Genomic DNA, 19139 nt, shown 5'->3' on the forward strand with positions numbered 1-19139 from the left:
AATAGATCAGCCATGAATCGAATGGTCTAAATCTGCTGCTCTATCTTATGGCCTTAAGGTGTAGCAGTTGTCTGGCAATGAGCTATTGAGCAACATGAATTGGGAATTAGAAAGATAAGGCAGCACAACATGTTCAAGATGAGCATTGATGCATTGACAACTGAAATTTGCATCTAGACTGCAGTGTTGGTAAAGGCTTGTGTTAACCCTGTGTTGTGTTTTGTGCAATGGTGGTAAAGGCTTGTGTTAATCCTTTGTTGTGTTTTGTGCAGTGGTGGTAAAGGCTTGTGTTAACCCTGTGTTGTGTTTTGTGCAATGGTGGTAAAGGCTTGTGTTAACCCTGTGTTGTGTTTTGTGCAATGGTGGTAAAGGCTTGTGTTAACCCTTTGTTGTGTTTTGTGCAGTGGTGGTAAAGGCTTGTGTTAACCCTGTGTTGTGTTTTGTGCAGTGTTATTTCCAGACACTTGATTTCAAGTGCAATTTTGAGAATCATCTTTATTCACCATTTTCATCTACGTGTGTTAGGAATTTGCTGTGGTGTGTTGGTAGACACGCAACCAAAAAAAATCCAACATTCTACAATTATACAGGATAAAAAATTTATTTAAAAACTAAATGTTTTTAAATATTAAGTTTGGATTTGGAGTAAGATACACCAGGATGTACTTACTATGTAAGCAGCATTATAACAATGGTTTAAAGTATTTACAGTGCAGTATAGTGATGAGAGTAATGGACAGGGAGGGGTGGGAGGCTAACTAGAATGCTTGATCACGTTTACTGCTGGGGGAAGAGGGTGTAAAGTTTTTGTTTTAATAGCCGTGTAACGCTTTCCAGAAGGAAGGTTTTGAAAACGGCAGTTTGCAGGGTGGGTAGCATCCACCTGCAGTGATTTCTTTCCACCTGTGTCTTTGTTCTGGAAACACACAAGCCCTGCAGTGACGGTGGGCCGCAGCCACTGACCTTTCCTGCTGACCGGACAGATCACTGTAGTTTCTGTACGTTGTGAGAGGATGCTGCAGCAAACCAGAGAGTGATGGCTGATGTCGAGATGCTAATTGCACCAGGATGATCCGGGGGAGTTGGACTCTTTCCAGCTGCTGCGAGAAGCACATGCTCTTACTGTGTCTTTGTTAATGTCGCAGACGTGGCTCTCCCACATGAGATTTTGGGAAATAATGATGCCCACGAACGTGAAGTCGATACGTACCTCTACAGTATTGAGGGCATTCACCAGCAAGTTTTTGTGTTTGCACCAGGATACCAGCTCTCCTAGTAATATTTAGTAAAATGTAGTAAGGTGCTATTAAACCTGACAGCTGGTGAAGTGGAGCAGTATTAGGGCAGACGCTCGAAAAGTTAGGTTTTAAGAGCACCTTAAGAGAGGAAAGTGGCGTGAGGAGAATTGCAGAGGTCGGGGTTCTGATGGTACAGCACCTTCTGCTGATGCAGGGACAGTAAACCGGGCTGTATTGGCAGAGCACAGGAATGGAAGGAGTCACACAGCAGGCAAGCATTCTAACCAATATGCACCCATTTATATTAATCCCATCTTCCAGCACTTGGCCCGATAACCCAGACGATTCAAGTGCTTGTCCGGACACTTGTCCAATGTTGCCAGTGACTCTGCTTCCACCACTCTTCCAGGTAAAAACAGGTCCTCCACTCTGGGTGAAAAGGTCCCATCGAAACTGTTACCCCAACTTAAATTGGTGTTGTTTAAGTTTTACTCACCTTTGACAAAGGGAAAAGCTTCCTGCGGTCTACTGCGTCTATGTACATTATAATTGTTACACTAATGTAGTGGCGCACAAGGCGCTACGAAAGGAACACACGGAGGCAGAGAGAGCTGAACTCGGAATGCTTTTACTGATTCAAACTCGCGCGCTTAAATCCCCCCTCCCATGGGTCCCTGCGACCAGTGGGGCAGACGTGACATCAGACCGTCCCCAGAAGGTCCGCCCTGAGCGAGCCGCGCGTCTGCCTGGGGCCCCCGATAGCGGTTAGAGCCCCGTGTGTGCGGACCGCCACACCACCCCCCCCAGAAACGTTCATCGGGGGAGTGGGGCCCCCGGTCTGGGTGGCCGGCCTCACCGACACGGTGCAGGTCCCCTCACTGGTTGCTCAATGCCCAAGCGCGCCGGTTTGAGGTGGTCCACTGTAAAAGTCTCTTCCCGGCCACCCACCTCCACGACACCCATGGACCTGTTGTGCCGCTGTAGAGGTGACCTGTGCATGCCCCTGAGAATAAAAACATACTCACGGTCTCGGAGGTCTTCAGCGGTGAAGGATGGTGTGGGACCATGCCTGGAGGTCGGGACCAGTGCCAGAGTCCCTACCTTGTCCAGCAGCCTCCTTAGCACCGCTGCTGGAGTTTCTTCCGAACCTCGGGCCTCTGGTACGAACTCGCCCGGGACCGTCAGGGGGGCGCCATAGACCACTTCCGTCGAGGAGGTGCCCAGGTCCTCCTTGGGGGCTGTGCGGATGCCCAGTAGGACCCAGGGAAGCTCATCTGTCCAGTTGGGGCCACTGAGGCATGCCATCAGGGCTGACTTGAGATACCGGTGGAATCTCTTTACCAAACTGTGGGACTGGGGATGGTACACTGTGGGGTGATGCAGCTGGGTGCCCAGGAGCTGCGCCAGTGCTGTCCACAAACCAGACGGGAACTGCTCCCCTCTGTCAGAGGTGATATCCATTGGGAGGCCGAACCTGGCGATCCAGTTTGCAACGAGCGTCCTGGCACAGGACTCAGTGGACGTGTCTGCCAGCGATATGGCTTCTGGCCATCTGGTGAACCTGTCTACCATGGTAAAGATACACCTGGCACCCTGGGAGACCGGCAGGGGGCCGACGATGTCCATGTGCATGTGTTGGAACCTCCTTTGCGTCGGCTGGAACTGCTGGAAGGGAGCCTTCACATGCCGCTGGACTTCGGCGATCTGGCAGTGTACGCAGGTCCTGGCCCAGTGTCCGACCTGTTTGCGCAAACCGTGCCAGAGGAATCTGCCCGCTACCTGTTTGATGGACGCCCAGATGGACGGGTGGGCCAGGTTGTGCAGCGTGTCGAACACCCGGCGCCTCCATGCTGCTGCCGGTACCACAGGTCGGGGTTTGCCGGTAGACACGTCGCACAGGAGTCGATCTGCGCCGGGCCGATGGAGACGTCCTCCAAGCAGAGCTCCGAAACGGCGGTGCGGTAAGCCGGGATCTCGGTGTCCGACCGTTGTGCTTCCGCCAGTGCTGCGTAGTCTATTCCTGAGGACGATATGCCTACTGAGTGGAGGCAGGGGCGAGATGGTGTGTTGGCGACGACGTTGTTCTTCCCTGCGATGTGGCAAACGTCCGTGGTGAATTCTGAAATAAAGGACAGGTGCCTCTGCTGCCGAGCTGACCACGGGTCCGATATCTTGACCAATGCGAAGGTGAGGGGCTTATAGTTCGTATACATGGTGAACTCCCTTCCCTCGAGGAAGTACCGGAAATGCCGGACAGCCAGGTAGAGCGCTAGCAACTCACTGTCGAAAGCGCTGTACTTCACCTCTAGTTGCCACTGGTCCTCGCCGAGCTGCTCCAGGACTCCGCCAATTGCCGTGTCGGAAGCATCAACTGTGAGTGCCGTGGGTACATCAACTCTCAGGTGCACTAGGAGGGCCGCTTTCACCAGCGCCTCCTTAGCCTGCTCGAACGCCTCCGTGGACTCCACGTCCCATGCTACTTCTTTGGCCTTGCCGGCCATCAGGCTGAACAAGGGTCTCATGTTGCGTGCCGCCGCCTGCATGAACCGATGATAAAAGTTGACTATCCCTATGGACTCCTGCAGGCCCTTGACCGTGCTGGGCTTGGAGAACTGACGGATGGGCTGGACCTTGTCTGGTAGGGGAACTGCGCCATGTCGGTTGACTCTGTGGAGAAGTCGATCTCTGTCAGCCCGAACTGGCACTTCGGCAGATTGATTGCCAGTCCATGGTCACTCAGGCGTTGGCAGAGCTGGCGCAAATGTGCCACGTGCTCCTGGTGCGAACTGCTGGCCACCAGGATATCGTCGAAGTAAATGAAAATGAAATCCAGGCCGCATCCCACTGAGTCCATGAGCATTTGGAAAGTTTGGGCTGCATTCTTGAGACCGTAAGGCATCCTCAGGAACTCGAACGAGCCGAATGGGGTGAAGAGGGCTGTCTTGGGCACGTCGTCAGGGTGCACTGGGATCTGCGACCTTGTCGATTTTGGAGAAGATGGTCGCTCCGTACAGGTTCACTGTGAAGTCCTGGATGTGGGGTACCAGGTATCTGTCAGCGGTTGTGGTGTCGTTGAGCCTTCTGTAGTCTCCGCAGGGCCTCCATCCTCCTGTGGACTTGGGCACCGTGTGCAGCGGGGATGCCCACGGGCTGTCTGAGCAGTGTATGATTCCCACCTCTTCCATCTTACGGAACTCCTCCTTGGTGAGGTGGAGCTTGTTGGGTGGGAGCCTGCGAGCTCAGGCCTGCAGCGGTGGGCCTTGCGTGGGGAGGTGATGCTGCACGCCATGCTTGGGGTCGGCCGTGGAGAACTGCGTGGTGACTACGGAGGGGAATTCTGCCAACACCCTGGCGAATTCATTACCCGAGAGGGTCACGGAATACAGGTGGAGGGCCGGTAGCTTGGCTTCTCCGAGCTGGAAAGTCTGGAATGTCTCGGCGTGGACCAAACGCCGGCCTTTCAAGTCGACCAGGAGGCAGTTGGCTTGTAGGAAATCTGCCCCTAGTAGTGGCTGTGACACCGCTGCCAATGTGAAAGTCCAAGTGAAACGGCTGGACCCGAAATGCAGTGAGATAGTTCGAATACTGGTGCCATTTGCAGCGGTGAGTTCGGGGCCTGGGACCGCATTACGAGTGTCCACGTTCGGGGGGGGGGGGGGAGTACGCTGACTTCGGCCCCGGTGTCTACCAGGAAGCACCGCCCGGAGTGTCGGTCCCAGAGGGTCAGGAGGCTGTCTCGGTGGCCAGCCATCATAGCCATTAGCGATGGCTGTCCCTGGCATTTCCCAGAAAAGCACATGGTGGACGGCAGTGGTGCATGCCTGAGCCCCATCTCTGGTGATAGAAACACCATCGTTCCGAACTTTCATCTCATGCCCATGTGGGTCTCGGCGCCTTCGGTTGCAGGGCCAGTGCTTTGCCCCAAAGTGTGACTGTGGCTAGGCCCATGGAGGCTGCTCCACGTTGCTTGCTCTGCCAAAGGACGTCTGCTTTAGCCGCAGCCCCACGTGGGTCGCTGAAATCCTTACTCACGAGGAGGAGGCGAATGTCCTCTGGCATTTGCTCGAGGAACAACTGTTCAAATAAAAGGCCCGGCTTATGGCCGTCCATGAGTGCCAGCATATCATTCATGAGCTCAGATGGCGAGCGGTCGCCCAGGCCGTCCGTGTGTAGGAGCCACGCGCAGGAGAGTCCGAAAGTACAGATCAGGAGTGCCTTAAGCTGAGTGTACCTGTCCTCCATTGGTGGCTGGCTTAGGAAGTCGATGATCCGGCCTGCCGTCTCCTGGTCGAGCGTGCTGACCACATAGTTAAACTGTGTAGCATCGGCTGTGATGTCTCTGATATTGAACCGGGCCTCAGCTGCTCGAACCAAACATGGGGCTGAGTGGCCCAGAAAGTCGGAAGCTTCAGAGAGACCGCACTGTGCGAAGTGCTCGGATTTATGACTGGTTGCAGAGTCGCTGGTTCCAGATGCCGTCTGGAACGTTAGGTCACTAATGTAGTGGCGCGCAAGGCGCTACAAAAGGACATACGGAGGCAGAGAGAGCTGAACTCGGAATGGCTTTACTGATTCAAACTCGCGCTCCTAAATCCCCCCTCCCATGGGTCCCTGCGACCAGTGGGGTGGATGTGACATCAGACCGTCCCCGGAAGGTCCGCCCCAAGTGGGCCGCGTATCTGCCTGCAGGCCCCAATGGCAGTTCAAGCCCCATGTGTGCGGACCGCCACACCACCACCTTTGTCCCAGGGAGAACAGACCCAGCGTCTCCAGTCTTTTCTTGTAATTGAAACCCCCCTTCCGAATCCACACATACAGTCGGCCCTCCTTATCTGCGGATTGGGAAAACCCAGAAGTTCTCTCTCCAGCACTCATTGCTTGAGCATGCACAGACTATTTTTTCTTGTCATTATTCCCTAAACAATACAGTATAATGACTATTCACATAACATTTACATTGTATTAGGTATTATAAGTAATCTGGAAATGACTTAAAAGTACAGGCAGTCCCTGGGTTATGAATGAGTTCCATTCCTGAGTCCGTCTTTAAGTCGGATTTGAGGTCGGAACAGGTACATCCGGTATTATTTAGTGTCAAGTTAGTCAAACATTTTTCTTAGTATATAGTATATATTTTACCTTTCTATGCATATAAAACATTTAAGAAACATATGTATTTCAATAATTAAACCACTGTGTTGCTTATGTAAAGAGGGTTTCTTCTTTTTGTTAACTAGCAGGAATGCTAATTTACTGATAACGAGAATGGTATTCCTTTGTAAACCAAATGGGGATTAATGTTCTTTCTTCTGAGTCTGTAAGCTTTTGTTGACGGGCTTTTGGGCAGATCGGCGCGAGGGGGTCGAGAGAGAGGACTGTCAAATTTATTATCAAATTTATTCTCTGGCTCCTGAACCAGAGGAGATAACTTCAATCACTGATTCCACAACCAAGAACTCTACAATCACGTTCTCAATTTCAAGAATATACGTATGTGTTTATTGATGTGTGTATCTTCACAGTTTGTCTTCTTTGGCACATTAGGTGTTTGTCAGTCGTTGTTTATGTGTAGTTTTTCATTATTTCTACTGTAAATACCTGCAAAAAGTAAATGTGAGTGACACATATTCAAAGGTTCAAGGTACATTTATTATCAAAGTATGCAGTATACAACCCTGAGATTCGTCCGACAGCCACGAAACAAAGAAACACATCAAACACCCAAAAATGACCAAAAACAATTACTCAAACAGCAAAAAGAGTGAAAACCACAGAAACATTAGACAGTCATTGAAATAGTCCAGAATGTTCCGTTCAGTTTAGTGTTGCGTCACTTTTTGACTGCAGGCCACAAAGCCGGTCTGCCCCGATCAAAAATCGTACAAAATAGCAGTAAGGAAGGAGAAAGCAGAAGCTAGAGACACATGAACTATAGAGTCCAGTCCACAGATCACATCAAATAAACCTTGCCCAAGAACCAAGACAGCTGTCAGCTAAGAAATTGAGGATCCAGTTGCAAAAGGAGGTTTTGAAGCCTAGATCTTGGAGCTTATTAATTAGATTCAAGGGCATGATTATCCTGAACAGCATCCTACTCATGACTATTCACCTTCATTGTCTTCCCACAAACATGAACACAATAGGCCCTTCAAGCCTAGTCTGTGATCATGGCTCACAATGCCGGACACAGCTCCTCCTCTGCACCATTTCTCCCTGTCCCTCCATCTATCAAAATCCTACTTTTCCATTTCTACTATGAGGTAATGTGGCCTCAAATCTATTCACTATCAACATTCAATCCACTGACTGACATTTACTCCAAGCACAGAATGCTAAGATATTAATACTACAGTATTAATATTAAGATTCTCATTCAAGTCAGCTGACAAATTTATTTGAACTTTGAACAATAGACTGGATGGGATTGATCAGCCTGTTTCCCACCCACTGTATGTTAATATTCACATTAACTTGAATTGGACTGAACTTTGAAAGCAAAATGCCTGTGATCAATGATGTATTTATACCTTGTCAATTACAAAAACTATGTCTTTCTCAAGATAGAACTGGAATATAGCATCCAATTCCAATTTAAAAAGAATTTCATGGACTAGAAGAGGGTGCTGAAAGGTACTTATTCTATAGTTATCAGTGACGGCAAGATTTAGTTATCAGGGTAATGTAATAGGTAATTCTCCTTAAAGAGAGAAGATAGATGAACTTAAACTGAGATGGACTGAATGGCCTCCTTCAACACTTTATGATCCTATGCGACACACCGAAGTATTCTCTTGATAGACACAAGTAACTCCAGATGCCAGAATCTGGAGCAAAAAAAAATAAACTGTTGGAAGAACTCAGATCCCCAAGCCACTGTGTTCTTCCAGCAGTTTGTATTTTGTTCGAAAGGAACCCCCTTCACCCCTCTTTCCTGCCTTTTCATAACAAAGGCAGGAAATTGGTCCACCTATTGCCCAAACTAATCCAACTCACCACTTGGCAGGTCTATGGATATTATGTTGCAGGATGGTTTGATGGTGCCATACCCTGATTGTATGTCATAACTTCAGTAGATGAGATGTATTGGATTTGATCATGATTGCTTGTCCGTAGATACGTTTCATTGATCATCTACAAGTATTGTGATTCTTTTTCCAGATATTTGTTGGGACGGGTTCAGTGGTGTTAGAGTGATATCTGTACCTGGGACTGTCAGTTATGCCAGGAATCATGGTGTCTACCTCATTGACCAGGAGGTAAGTACTCTCAGCACTCATGAATCAGACAACATTGCTAAAATGGGAAAAATTGGAAGAGATACTTTCTATAAGAAAGGCCATTGTGAAAGCAAAGGGCAATTCTGTGTGAAATTAGAGATACAATTGAATGCCCAGCAGCCATGGCAGGAGTTGCAATGCAATTACTTTGTAACACCCTGGTTGATATTTTTACTGTTTTGCTGTATGTTTTTCACTTTGTGCTGTTCTGTGCGAGCTGCATGTTTTCAGCTTCTGTTGGGTTACTGTTGAAGATAGAGATTGGAGAATTGTGTGCCATCCTATTAGGATGGTGGGATTAAGGGGAGGTTTCTCTGGTGAGGGACACCAAGGTTGGACTTGGAGCTTTTGTTCGAGAGGAGATGAAGAGAGAAGACGCTGGGGAGAACCGGGCGTAGCATACGGTGGGAGACCGGTTTGCTCGAGATGGATTGCAAGCAACATTCAGAAACTGGTGTGTGCTTTCACGTTGACCGAGGGCCCAACACGTGAGTGACAGAGAAGTTCAAGATGAGCTCTGACTTGGGCACATTAGACTGTTTAATTAGAATGGGACCTTTTCTTTCTGTTATTCTTTACTAACCCTTCAGTTAAGAGTCATAAATATAATTCCTTTAATCGTAGGCAGTGTACTATCTGTTATTTCATGGCATTAATTTGTAACAGGGTAGCAAATGACACAGCATCCACAGAAACCGGGGTTTGGGGTGGGATCGAGCACGCCGCAATCTCGCGGGTTTGGCGGGGCCAGAGGTTGTCTTCCCTAGACTTACACAGCCAAGGAATCCACTTCCTATATGGTAAAATCTAACAGCAGAAGTGGTAATCATGCTTCATTTTCCCAATGAATTCAATGGCTTTTAGGCACACTTTGAAAGGGAGAATCTTCTCAGCATCCTTTGACCATTTGATCTCTTTCTTGGAGGCTGATGTAGTTATGAGTAGTTAACTGAGACTTTAATGAATGAATGAATGATCTTTATTGTCATTATACATAGATACAATGAAACTCTGTTTGGCTTCCTCTCAGGCAATTAAATAAAGACAGATAAAAACAAGACAGTAATAGAGAAACAGTATTAAATAGATAAGTAGCAGAAAATAAGTTGCAGCAGCACCAGAATATCACAGTAATGCACAAAGTGCCGTCGGTGTGAGTATTTGAGTCCTTGTGTGTGCTCACAGTTTCAGTCATTGTTCTGTGGGAGTGGTGTGATGGAGGCCACAGCATTAGGGTAGAAGCTGTTCCTCAGTCGATTTGTTCTGGCTTTTAGTGTCCTGAACCTCTTGCTGGACGGCAGTGGGTCAAACAGGGAGTGGCCGGGGTGTGTGGTGTCTCTGGTTATGCTGATTGCTTTCCTCCTGAGTCTGCTGGGATAGATGATGTCCAGTCCTGGGAGCTCCATCCTGACAATTCGCTGGGCCGCCTTCACCACGCGATGCAGGTCTTGTCGCTCAGCGGCTGTACAGCTGGCACACCACACAGTGGCACTGTTGGTCAGGATGGTTTCAATTGTGCTTCTGTAGAAGTTAAGCAACAGCTTTTGTGGGAGTTTGTCCCGTTTCAGCTTTCTGAGAAAGAGGAGTTTTTGTTGTGCGTTTTTTACAAGCAGCGAGGTGTTGGTGGTCCAGGTCAGCGAGGTGTTGGTGGTCCATGTCAGCGAGGTGTTGGTGGTCCATGTCAGTGAGGTGTTGGTGGTCCACGTCAGCGAGGTGTTGGTGGTCCATGTCAGCGAGGTGTCGGTGGTCCACGTCAGCGAGGTGTTGGGGGTCCATGTCAGCGAGGTGTTGGTGGTCCATGTCAGCGAGGTGTCGGTGGTCCATGTCAGCGAGGTGTTGGTGGTCCATGTCAGCGGGGTGTCGGTGGTCCACGTCAGCGAGGTGTTGGTGGTCCACGTCAGCGAGGTGTCGGTGGTCCACGTCAGCGAGGTGTTGGTGGTCCACGTCAGCGAGGTGTAGGGGGTCCACGTCAGCGAGGTGTCGGGGGTCCACGTCAGCGAGGTGTAGGCGGTCCATGTCAGCGAGGTGTCGGTGGTCCATGTCAGCGAGGTGTCGGTGGTCCATGTCAGCGAGGTGTCGGTGGTCCATGTCAGCGAGGTGTCGGTGGTCCACGTCAGCGAGGTGTCGGTGGTCCACGTCAGCGAGGTGTTGGTGGTCCACGTCAGCGAGGTGTTGGTGGTCCATGTCAGCGAGGTGTCGGTGGTCCATGTCAGCGAGGTGTTGGTGGTCCATGTCAGCGAGGCGTTGGTGGTCCACGTCAGCGAGGTGTTGGTGGTCCACGTCAGCGAGGTGTTGGTGGTCCACGTCAGCGAGGTGTCGGTGATCCACGTCAGCGAGGTGTCGGTGGTCCATGTCAGCGAGGTGTTGGGGGTCCATGTCAGCTGTTTTGACAACATAACTCCAAGGAACTTCAGGTTTTCCACACTTCCCACTATCTCTCCATGTATATGGGGAGGGTGTTCTCTGTCCTTTGATCTCCTGAAGTCAGTGATCATCTCTTTTGTTTTAGAAGTGTTAAGGACCACGTCATTGTCCTTACACCACTGTGTCAGATGATCCACCTCGAGTCTGTAGGCTGTTTCATCTTCATCCAAGAATTGTCCAACCACTGTGGTATCGTCTGCAAATTTAATTATGGAGTTGGAGGCGTAGGTGGGGGTGCAGTCATGTGTGAAGAGTGTGTAGAGCATACTGATGTCAATTAAAGTTCTCAGGTCCAATCCATCTGTCCTGCCACTCCCAATTCTCTCTCTCTGTTCTCTTTTGCTTTTCTCCATCCACCACCAAACATTCTCCTGCCCCTGCTGACGCCAGCTCTCTCAGTTGCCTCTGCTGTTGTATATATCAATGGGTATTGGGAGTCTGAACCAAGGGCAGGAACCCCCACCCACCCCCCAGCAAGTCCTGAAGGGTATTCAACTTCCACCCCTGCACTTTGATTAACATGAACTGTTGAGAGAGCAGGGCGCAGAAGAAAAGAAGGTGGTCTGGAGTTCAAGGCATAGTATGAGCCCATTCACAGAGTATGATTTCTGTCTTGCCAGTGCCTCCATATTTTGTTTCCATTTTACCTGTGGCTCTATATTTTATTAATCCATAGTGTATCATTGGCTAGGTTGTTCTTGTTTTATAGGGGGATATATTTCTTTTGGTTTATTGGATTTCACAAATTGAGGATCCTGAGGTAGTCAAACATGTGCATTAATGTATTTATATATATATAGCAACTGGTAGCACAGTTACAGTAATGTACAAGTTGCACTGTTGTTGAATGGTACCAGCTTTCAGAAGTGGATGTTTATACCATGATATCTATGTTTATACCTTTGCTTTCCAACCTTTGAACTTTCACTCATTGCCACACCTGCTTGGTGGGATAACCCTTCTTTCCTGTGCCAGTCACTTGCATTTCCACAGCCAGAGGTATGTCTTTCCATTCCTGCCCCAGTTTGAGCCAGGTTTCTAAATCTGCCACACTTCGATAACTCCATGTAGGACATGTAGAAACAAAGAACATAGAAAACCTACAGCACAATACAGGTCCTTCGGCCCACAAAGCTGCACTAAAAATGTCTTTACCTTTAGAAATTACCGAGGGTTACCCATAGCCCTCTATTTTTCTGTGCTCCAGGAGTCTTTTAAAAGACCCTATTATATCCGCCTCCACCACCGTTGATGCCAGCCCATTCCACAAACTCACCACTTTGTGAGTAAAAAACTTACCCCTGACATGCCCTCTGTACCTACTTCCAAGCACCTTAAAACTGTACCCCTCAAGCTAGTCATTTCAGCCCTGGGGAAAAGCCTCTGACTATCCACACGATCAATGCCTCTCATCATCTTATATACCTCTATCAGGCCACCTCTCATCCTCCGTCACTCCAAGGAGAAAAGGCCGAGTTCACTCAACCTGTTTTCATAAGGCCTGCTCCCCAATCTAGGCAACATCCTTGTAAATCTCCTCTGCACCCTTTCTATGGTTTCCACATCCTTCCTGTAGTGAGGCAACCAGAACTGAGCACAGTACTCCAAGTGGGGTCTGACCAGGGTCCTATATAGCTGCAACATTACCTCTCGGCTCCTAAACTCAGTCCCACGATTGATGAAGATCAATGCACCGTATGCCTTCTTAACCACAGCCTCAACCTGCACAGCTGCTTTGAGTGTCCTATGGACTCGGACCCCAAGATCCCTCTGATCCTCCACACTGCCAAGGGTCTTACTATTAATACTATATTCTGCCATCATATTTGAATACTACACTGTACTGCACTGTAAACACCTTAAACTTTTTATAATGCTGTTTACATTGTAAATACATGCTGGTATTTATGTATTTATGCTCATTTTATTCCATAACAAAACTTAACTTTTTCTTTTATATAATACTTTCTACTTTATTCTTTAAATATTGAATATTGAATGTTGAATATTCTTTTTTGTTGCATGTTACAGCTTGACCAACACATGTGAATGTGTACAGTATAGCGAATAAAGTTGATCTTTGATCCTTGAGCCTTGTTGATCCCTGATCTAAGTCAGGTTAGGGGACCCCATTTTGGAAGTGTAAGCAATGGATTCGCCCAATCTCTTTAGGTATCCGAAAGTAAGGGCTGGTAGTTCACATGGTGGGATGTGTAATGATGGATTACACTTCTCTTTCTAGGGTTACGTCTGTGACATCATCTACAAAGGGACAGAAGAGAAGTTAAAGGAATCTGCACTCCTAGACGGGAGAGTTCCTCTGGTATGAAGAAGGAGTTCCTGAAGCTTTTGGTCACCTCTGTTTCCTCTAGTGATAGTCTAAACCAGCTTTTTTCAACTCCTTTGCCCTGGACAAACCCTTGAAATAATTTTCAGGTCTCAGGGAACCCCTGAGTAAAAATTATTAAATCTACTGCTCCCAGTACATAAGCGTGATCAGTAAATTGTCTATATAATAATCCAAAAATAATTGTCAATGCTCCTTTGAGTAGAGAATAAATGTTTAGCTAACCTTTCTTGAAAAAGAAGGCAGTTAAGCTTAGTTTACCTTTCTTGAAATTAATCCCTTTCTTTTCCTTTCATAAATCTTAAAAACTCGTAAGGCAATTGTAACAAATTTCTGTTAAATAATTGGCTGAAACCAAAATGGGCTTTAATTTTTCTAAAGGGGGACTCGCTAGATTTAATTTAAATAAAGGTTGTAAATTAATTTTAACTAATGCTATTTACAAGATGAAAATTTATTGACAATGTTACTAAAAACCATAAGCCAATATAAAGAGAATAAAATCACACATAAAAATAAAGAAATAAAACTAACAGTGCAGGAGATTCTAATTAAAAGCTACAGCAAAAAGTAAAGTTTCAAGGCTTGTTTTAAAAGAGTCTAAAGTTGGGGCAAACTTCAGATTCTCTGGAAGGTTATTCCAGATATGTGGAGCGTAGTAACTAAAAGCTGCTTCACCATGTTTCGTTTTGACCCTGGGGACGGTAAACAGACCAGCCTCAGGTGACCCGAGAGCTCGGGAAGGTTCATCGTGCAGCAGGAGATCAGGGGTGTAGTTTGGCCCTCGACCATTATAAACCAGTAGTAATATTTTAAACCCAGTCCTCTGGCGGACAGGAAGCCAGTGTAGTGATCTGAGAACCGGAGTGATGTGTTCTACTGTCTTGGTCTCTGTGAGGACTCTGGCAGCAGCGTTCTGAGTGAGCTTCAGCTGTGACGGGTTGCTACAGAGACTGAAAACGCCATTACAGTAGTCAAACTGACTAAAAATAAATGCATGGACGAGTTTTTCTAGATCTTGCTGAGAATCTTGCTATATGTTATGATGGTAGTAGGCTAACTTTGTAATTGTCTTAATTACAATTTTAATTGGCAATTAAAATTTAAGTCGGGGTCCATCACAACACCAAGGTTTCTGCCTTGGTTTGTGGTCTGTAAAGACAGGGATTCTAAGTGAGCACTGACCTTTAATTGTCCTTATTTGGCACCAAAATGAATTATTTCAGTTTTCTCTTTGCTTAACTAGAGGAGATTTTGGCTCATTCAATCAGTGATTTGTTCAGTACAGTTTTTTAGTGATTATTTGGGACCACGATCACTCGATGACACTGCTATATAAATCTGAGTGTCATCCGCATTATTATGGTAAGGTATTTTGTTGTCTACCATGATGCAAGCTAGAAGGAGCTTAACCAGAAGAGGCACCAGGCTCTCCATATGTCATTTTTGTTGGGTCAGATATGCAGTTACCAATATGTACTAAATAGACCCTGTCCTGTAAATACTATTTCAACTGTACCGCAGAGTCCCACCCAGTTTTATGGTCTGTCCAGTAATATGCCATGGTCAACTGTGTCAAAAGCAGCACTAAGATCTAGTAAAATCAAAACTAAAATTTGATCCTCATCATAGTTTGAGCGGATGTCACTTCAATGACTGTTCTTGACCAGAACAGCCTGAGTGCCATGGTGTTGTCGAAATCCAGATCGGAAAACATCCGTACAGTAGCTTAGTGCCAAAAAGTTAATGAGAAAGGAGAGTAAGTGAAGCCAACAGGAAGTCAGTAGTTATTTCTCCAGTCCATAATCAGTGACACTCTGAACAGAAAAGTCTCATCTTCTTTGTTTACTGTCTCCTGCTCCCCAGGTATCAGGTATTGTGTTCTTCTCATCGAAGACCGCAGAGAAGCTCCTGGCTATGCATGTCATTCCTCCGCTGGACGGTTGCACCTACATGGGTCTGGACTCAGGGGCTCCTCCTGTTCAGGTATTGTACGTGGAATAGTCCCTTTGCAACGGAGATAAGGAGGAATTTCTTTAGCCAATGGGTGGTGAATCTGTGGAATTCATTGCCACAGATGGCTGTGGAGGCCAAGTCTTTGGTTATATTTAAAGCAGAGGTTAATAGGTTCTTCAAAAACACAAGAAAATCTGCAGATGCTGGAAATCCACACACAAAATTCTGGAGGAACTCAGCAGGCCAGGCAGTATCTATGAAAAAGAGTAAACAGTCATTTCAGGCCAAGACACTTCATCAGGACTCGGGATTCCTGTTAGAGTCTCGTAAATGTCCATATTATGTCCTTAATGTACCCAAATGCTTCTACCACCAGCCTTGGCAGTATGTTCAATGCACCCACCGTTCTCTCTGTAAAAAACCTACCTCTTACATCCCCCCCTATACTTTCCTCCACTCACCCTAAAATCATCCCCTTTTGCGATAGCCATTTCTACCTTGGATAAAAGGTGTTGGCTATCAATGCCTCTTACATTGAAATCTCTTAGACCAATTGTTTGGATCACTTAGCATCACAGTTGTGTCAGGAAACAAAGGCTGCCAGATCCAATGTCACAACTACAGTGCACACAAAAAACTCGGGAAATTCAGCAGGTCAGGCAGCATCTATTCAAGGAAAATGGACAGTCAATATATCAAGTCCAGTCCCTTCATCAGGACTGGAAAGTTAAAGCAGAAGTAGTTGGTATGAAAAGGTGGGGGGAAGGGGTGGCTCAGGAATGGAATGGTGATGGAGAACCAGATGAGGTTGTAGGCAGGTGAGCGAAGAAGCTGGGAAGTGATTGGGAGAAATGACCGGGAGTTGAAGAAGATGGGATCTGATCTTGATGGATGGTGGAGCATGAAATGAAGGGAATGAGGTGGAGAGGGGAGCTGTGTGTCAGATGAAAAGGGTGGGAGAAGGGAAAGATACCGGGAGGTGAGGGTCAGTGGGCAGAGTCAGGATCACTGATGGAGGGGGCCATGGCTTGGGGCGCTGGAGTTCTAAGTTCAATTCCAGTGACGTCTGTAAGGGATTTGTACTCCCTCCCCGTGAACACCATGGGTTTCCTTTCGGTTTCCTCCCACGTGCTAAAGACACACCAGCTACTAGATGAACTGGTCATTGTAAATTGTCCCAGGGTTAGGCTAGAGCGTAAATTGGTGTGAAACTGGTTGGCCTGAAGGGGCCTTCTCTTTAAATAAATAATTATATGTTGTGATTTTATTGTTTTGTAGCAGCAGTAAAGTGCAAGATATAAAATAATTAATATCCTGTAAATTACAATAAAATAATGCAGAAGATGAACAGCAAGGTCGTGTTCATAGATCTGATGGTGGGCGGGAAGAGGCTGTTTCTAAAACATTGTGTGGAAGTGGTGATGAGAAGAGGACGTGTCTCGGATGCTGAGAGTCTTTAATGATAGATGCCATCATCTTGAGGCTTCACCTTTTGCCCTTGATGGGGGGGAGGTTTGTACCCATGACAGAGCTGGCTGAGATCCCGTGGGTCTATGCCTTCAGAAGAAGTAGTGGCCACACTTAGAGAGCCAATGTAGTGTGAGTTGCTTTGTCTTTTAAATCTGTAGGGATAGACGGAGGAGTAAGAGGTTAGGTTAGGGGTTAAAGACAGGGATATAGAGGAATTAGAGGTCAGGCTTCCACCCAGTGATGGGGACATCTGCGGTCAGATGTCCAGCTGGCAGGTCAGCTGGTGGTCCTCCTGGGAGTCAGCGGCTCCCAGAGTTGGGAGTACCAGGAGCAACGATGATAACCTAGGTACGTGAATAGTGAAAATGGAGTTACACGTTTAGTGTTCCCTGGTCAACTATTAATAGAATGGATACCAAAGGTTGAAGCCAAAGGTCAACTGGACATCTGGGAGCCACGGTAGTGTAGCAGTTAATGCATTGCTATTAGTGCTTGAGACGTCAGAGTTCAGAGTTCAATTCCGGTGTCCTCTGTAAGCACATTCGTATGTTCCTTCCCGTGTGTGCATGGTTTCCACCAGGTGCGCTGGTTTCCTCCCACATTCCAAAGACGTACCAGTTAGTAGGTTGTAAATTATCTTGAAATTAAGCTAGGGTTAAATCAGTGGGTTGCTGGGCAGTCTGGCTCAAAGGGCCAAAAGGGTCTGTTCCACAGTGTATCTCAATAAATAAATAAAACGGACGTGGGAGCACGGCGGAACATCTGGAAATCTCCAGGAAGACCTTCTTCATTGCTGCTGCTGCTGTGAGGTCCGGGACTCTGCTGGGAAGAACAGGCCCCCCCCCAGTCCTCAGGGTCGCATTGCCAATGGCCATTGGCAGGGCCGTCTTAATACACTCGGCAGGAGATGGTGCTCGGAGAAGCTGTGCCAGAGGGGATGGTCATCGGCTTGGAGGTTCGACAGACTTGGAGTCCGCTGCGGTCAGGTCGCTTTCGGTGTGTGCTGCGTCTGCAAGGCTGGGTTCGACGGAGCTTTCATTGTGTGCTGCGTCTGCGAGGCTGAGTCGGGCGGCACCGTGGAAGTCCATAGCGAGGGTATTCCCTTCTGCCGCCGGTGTGGGATGGCGAGTCTGTCGGGACCCTGGGGACTTGTGGAAACTGTGTGGTGATTTCTTTTGAACTTATAGTCCTTTAACATCTTTGGACTATTTTTACTGTGCCCATAATCTGTTTTTTATCAATTATGCTATTGTTTGCACTATTGTAACTATATGTTGTAACTATGTGGTTTTGTAACTATGTGGTTTTGTACAGGTCGTGCAGCTTTAGATTTTGGTCTTGTTTGTCTGGTGGATTTGGAGCTCCTTTCCGGGGAACGCGCTAGACGGTAGCGCGATATTAATAGGCAGCAGCCTCTCCGGACTCTGGATTGGGGATTGCCAAACGTTACTTGGATTTTCTGGTGTAGTCTGTTTTGTCATATGCTTTTGTGATATCATTCTGGAGGAACGTTGTCTCATTTTTTAACTGCATTGCATTTGTGGTTTCTAAATGACAATAATCTGAATCTGAAATAAAAATAGAGGATGAGGCCAATGGCCAGAGGCCCCAGTCCGGGAGTCCACTGGGGAAGTCGAAGGCCCCATGTCTACAAGTCGGAGACTGCTGGAGTGTGAAGGTGGCTTGTCCTGGGGTTGGAGGACTCTGACTGTTCATGGGAAGGGGGGAAGAACGGGTTTTATTTTGCTGTTGCTGTTAAGTCACCTGTTTTGTTTTGTTGTGTTCTGTGTTGTTCTGCTGAGAGTTGTGGGTATGTTATGTTGGCGCCGGGATGTGTGGGGGCCACTTGCGGGCTGCTCTCAGCACATCGTCGGGTGTGTTGGCTGTTTACACATATGACACATTTCACTGTATGCTTTTTTTTTATTATTAGTTTTCAAAACATTTTACAAATTAAAAACCCCAAATCCCAATGAGGAACATTAAAACAGTGCAAAATTAAGCATACAATAACAATATACTACAAAGGAAGAGAATTAAGCAAAAAAAAAGCACCTGAATTAAAGACAAGTAAGCTTAGTGTCCTCCCCAAGCCCCACAACACAAGAAAAAACAACAGCAACTCCAGACCAACCACAACACAATATAGAGAGTATAAGTCAGGACAGCCAAACTCCCAGACTGTGAATACACTCAGCAACAGAGGATAATAATGCCTTCTACCAGAAAAAAAAGGAGCTGAAAGCAAGGGACTGAAAAGAAAAAAAAACCCTAGTCAAGAGGAAGGTTATGAAAGTACTCGATAAAAGGTCCCCAGACCTTATGGAACTTTAGATCCGAATTGAGAACTGAATAATGAATTTTTTCGAGGTCCAAACAAGCCATGACGTCGATAAGCCATTGAGCATGAGTGGGCGGGGCAACATC

At 47.2% G+C, this 19139-nt stretch overlaps 1 protein-coding gene across 2 annotated transcripts in view; it reads left to right on the forward strand.

Annotated features, from left to right (window-relative positions):
• Positions 1 to 19139, forward strand: part of LOC132406671 (L-fucose kinase) — a 359123-nt gene that overhangs the window by 265657 nt on the left and 74327 nt on the right. For both annotated transcript variants that reach the window (XR_009516220.1, XM_059992500.1), the window contains exons 7-9: positions 8397 to 8494; positions 13182 to 13262; positions 15153 to 15272. Coding sequence is in view for 1 of the 2 variants with exons in the window: in XM_059992500.1 (XP_059848483.1) it covers positions 8397 to 8494; positions 13182 to 13262; positions 15153 to 15272 (299 nt within the window). In the remaining variant the exon portion in view is untranslated. The remainder of the gene's footprint in view (positions 1 to 8396; positions 8495 to 13181; positions 13263 to 15152; positions 15273 to 19139) is intronic.

This window comes from Hypanus sabinus, chromosome 17 (genome assembly GCF_030144855.1).
Source record: "Hypanus sabinus isolate sHypSab1 chromosome 17, sHypSab1.hap1, whole genome shotgun sequence".
Classification (NCBI taxonomy): domain Eukaryota; kingdom Metazoa; phylum Chordata; class Chondrichthyes; order Myliobatiformes; family Dasyatidae; genus Hypanus; species Hypanus sabinus.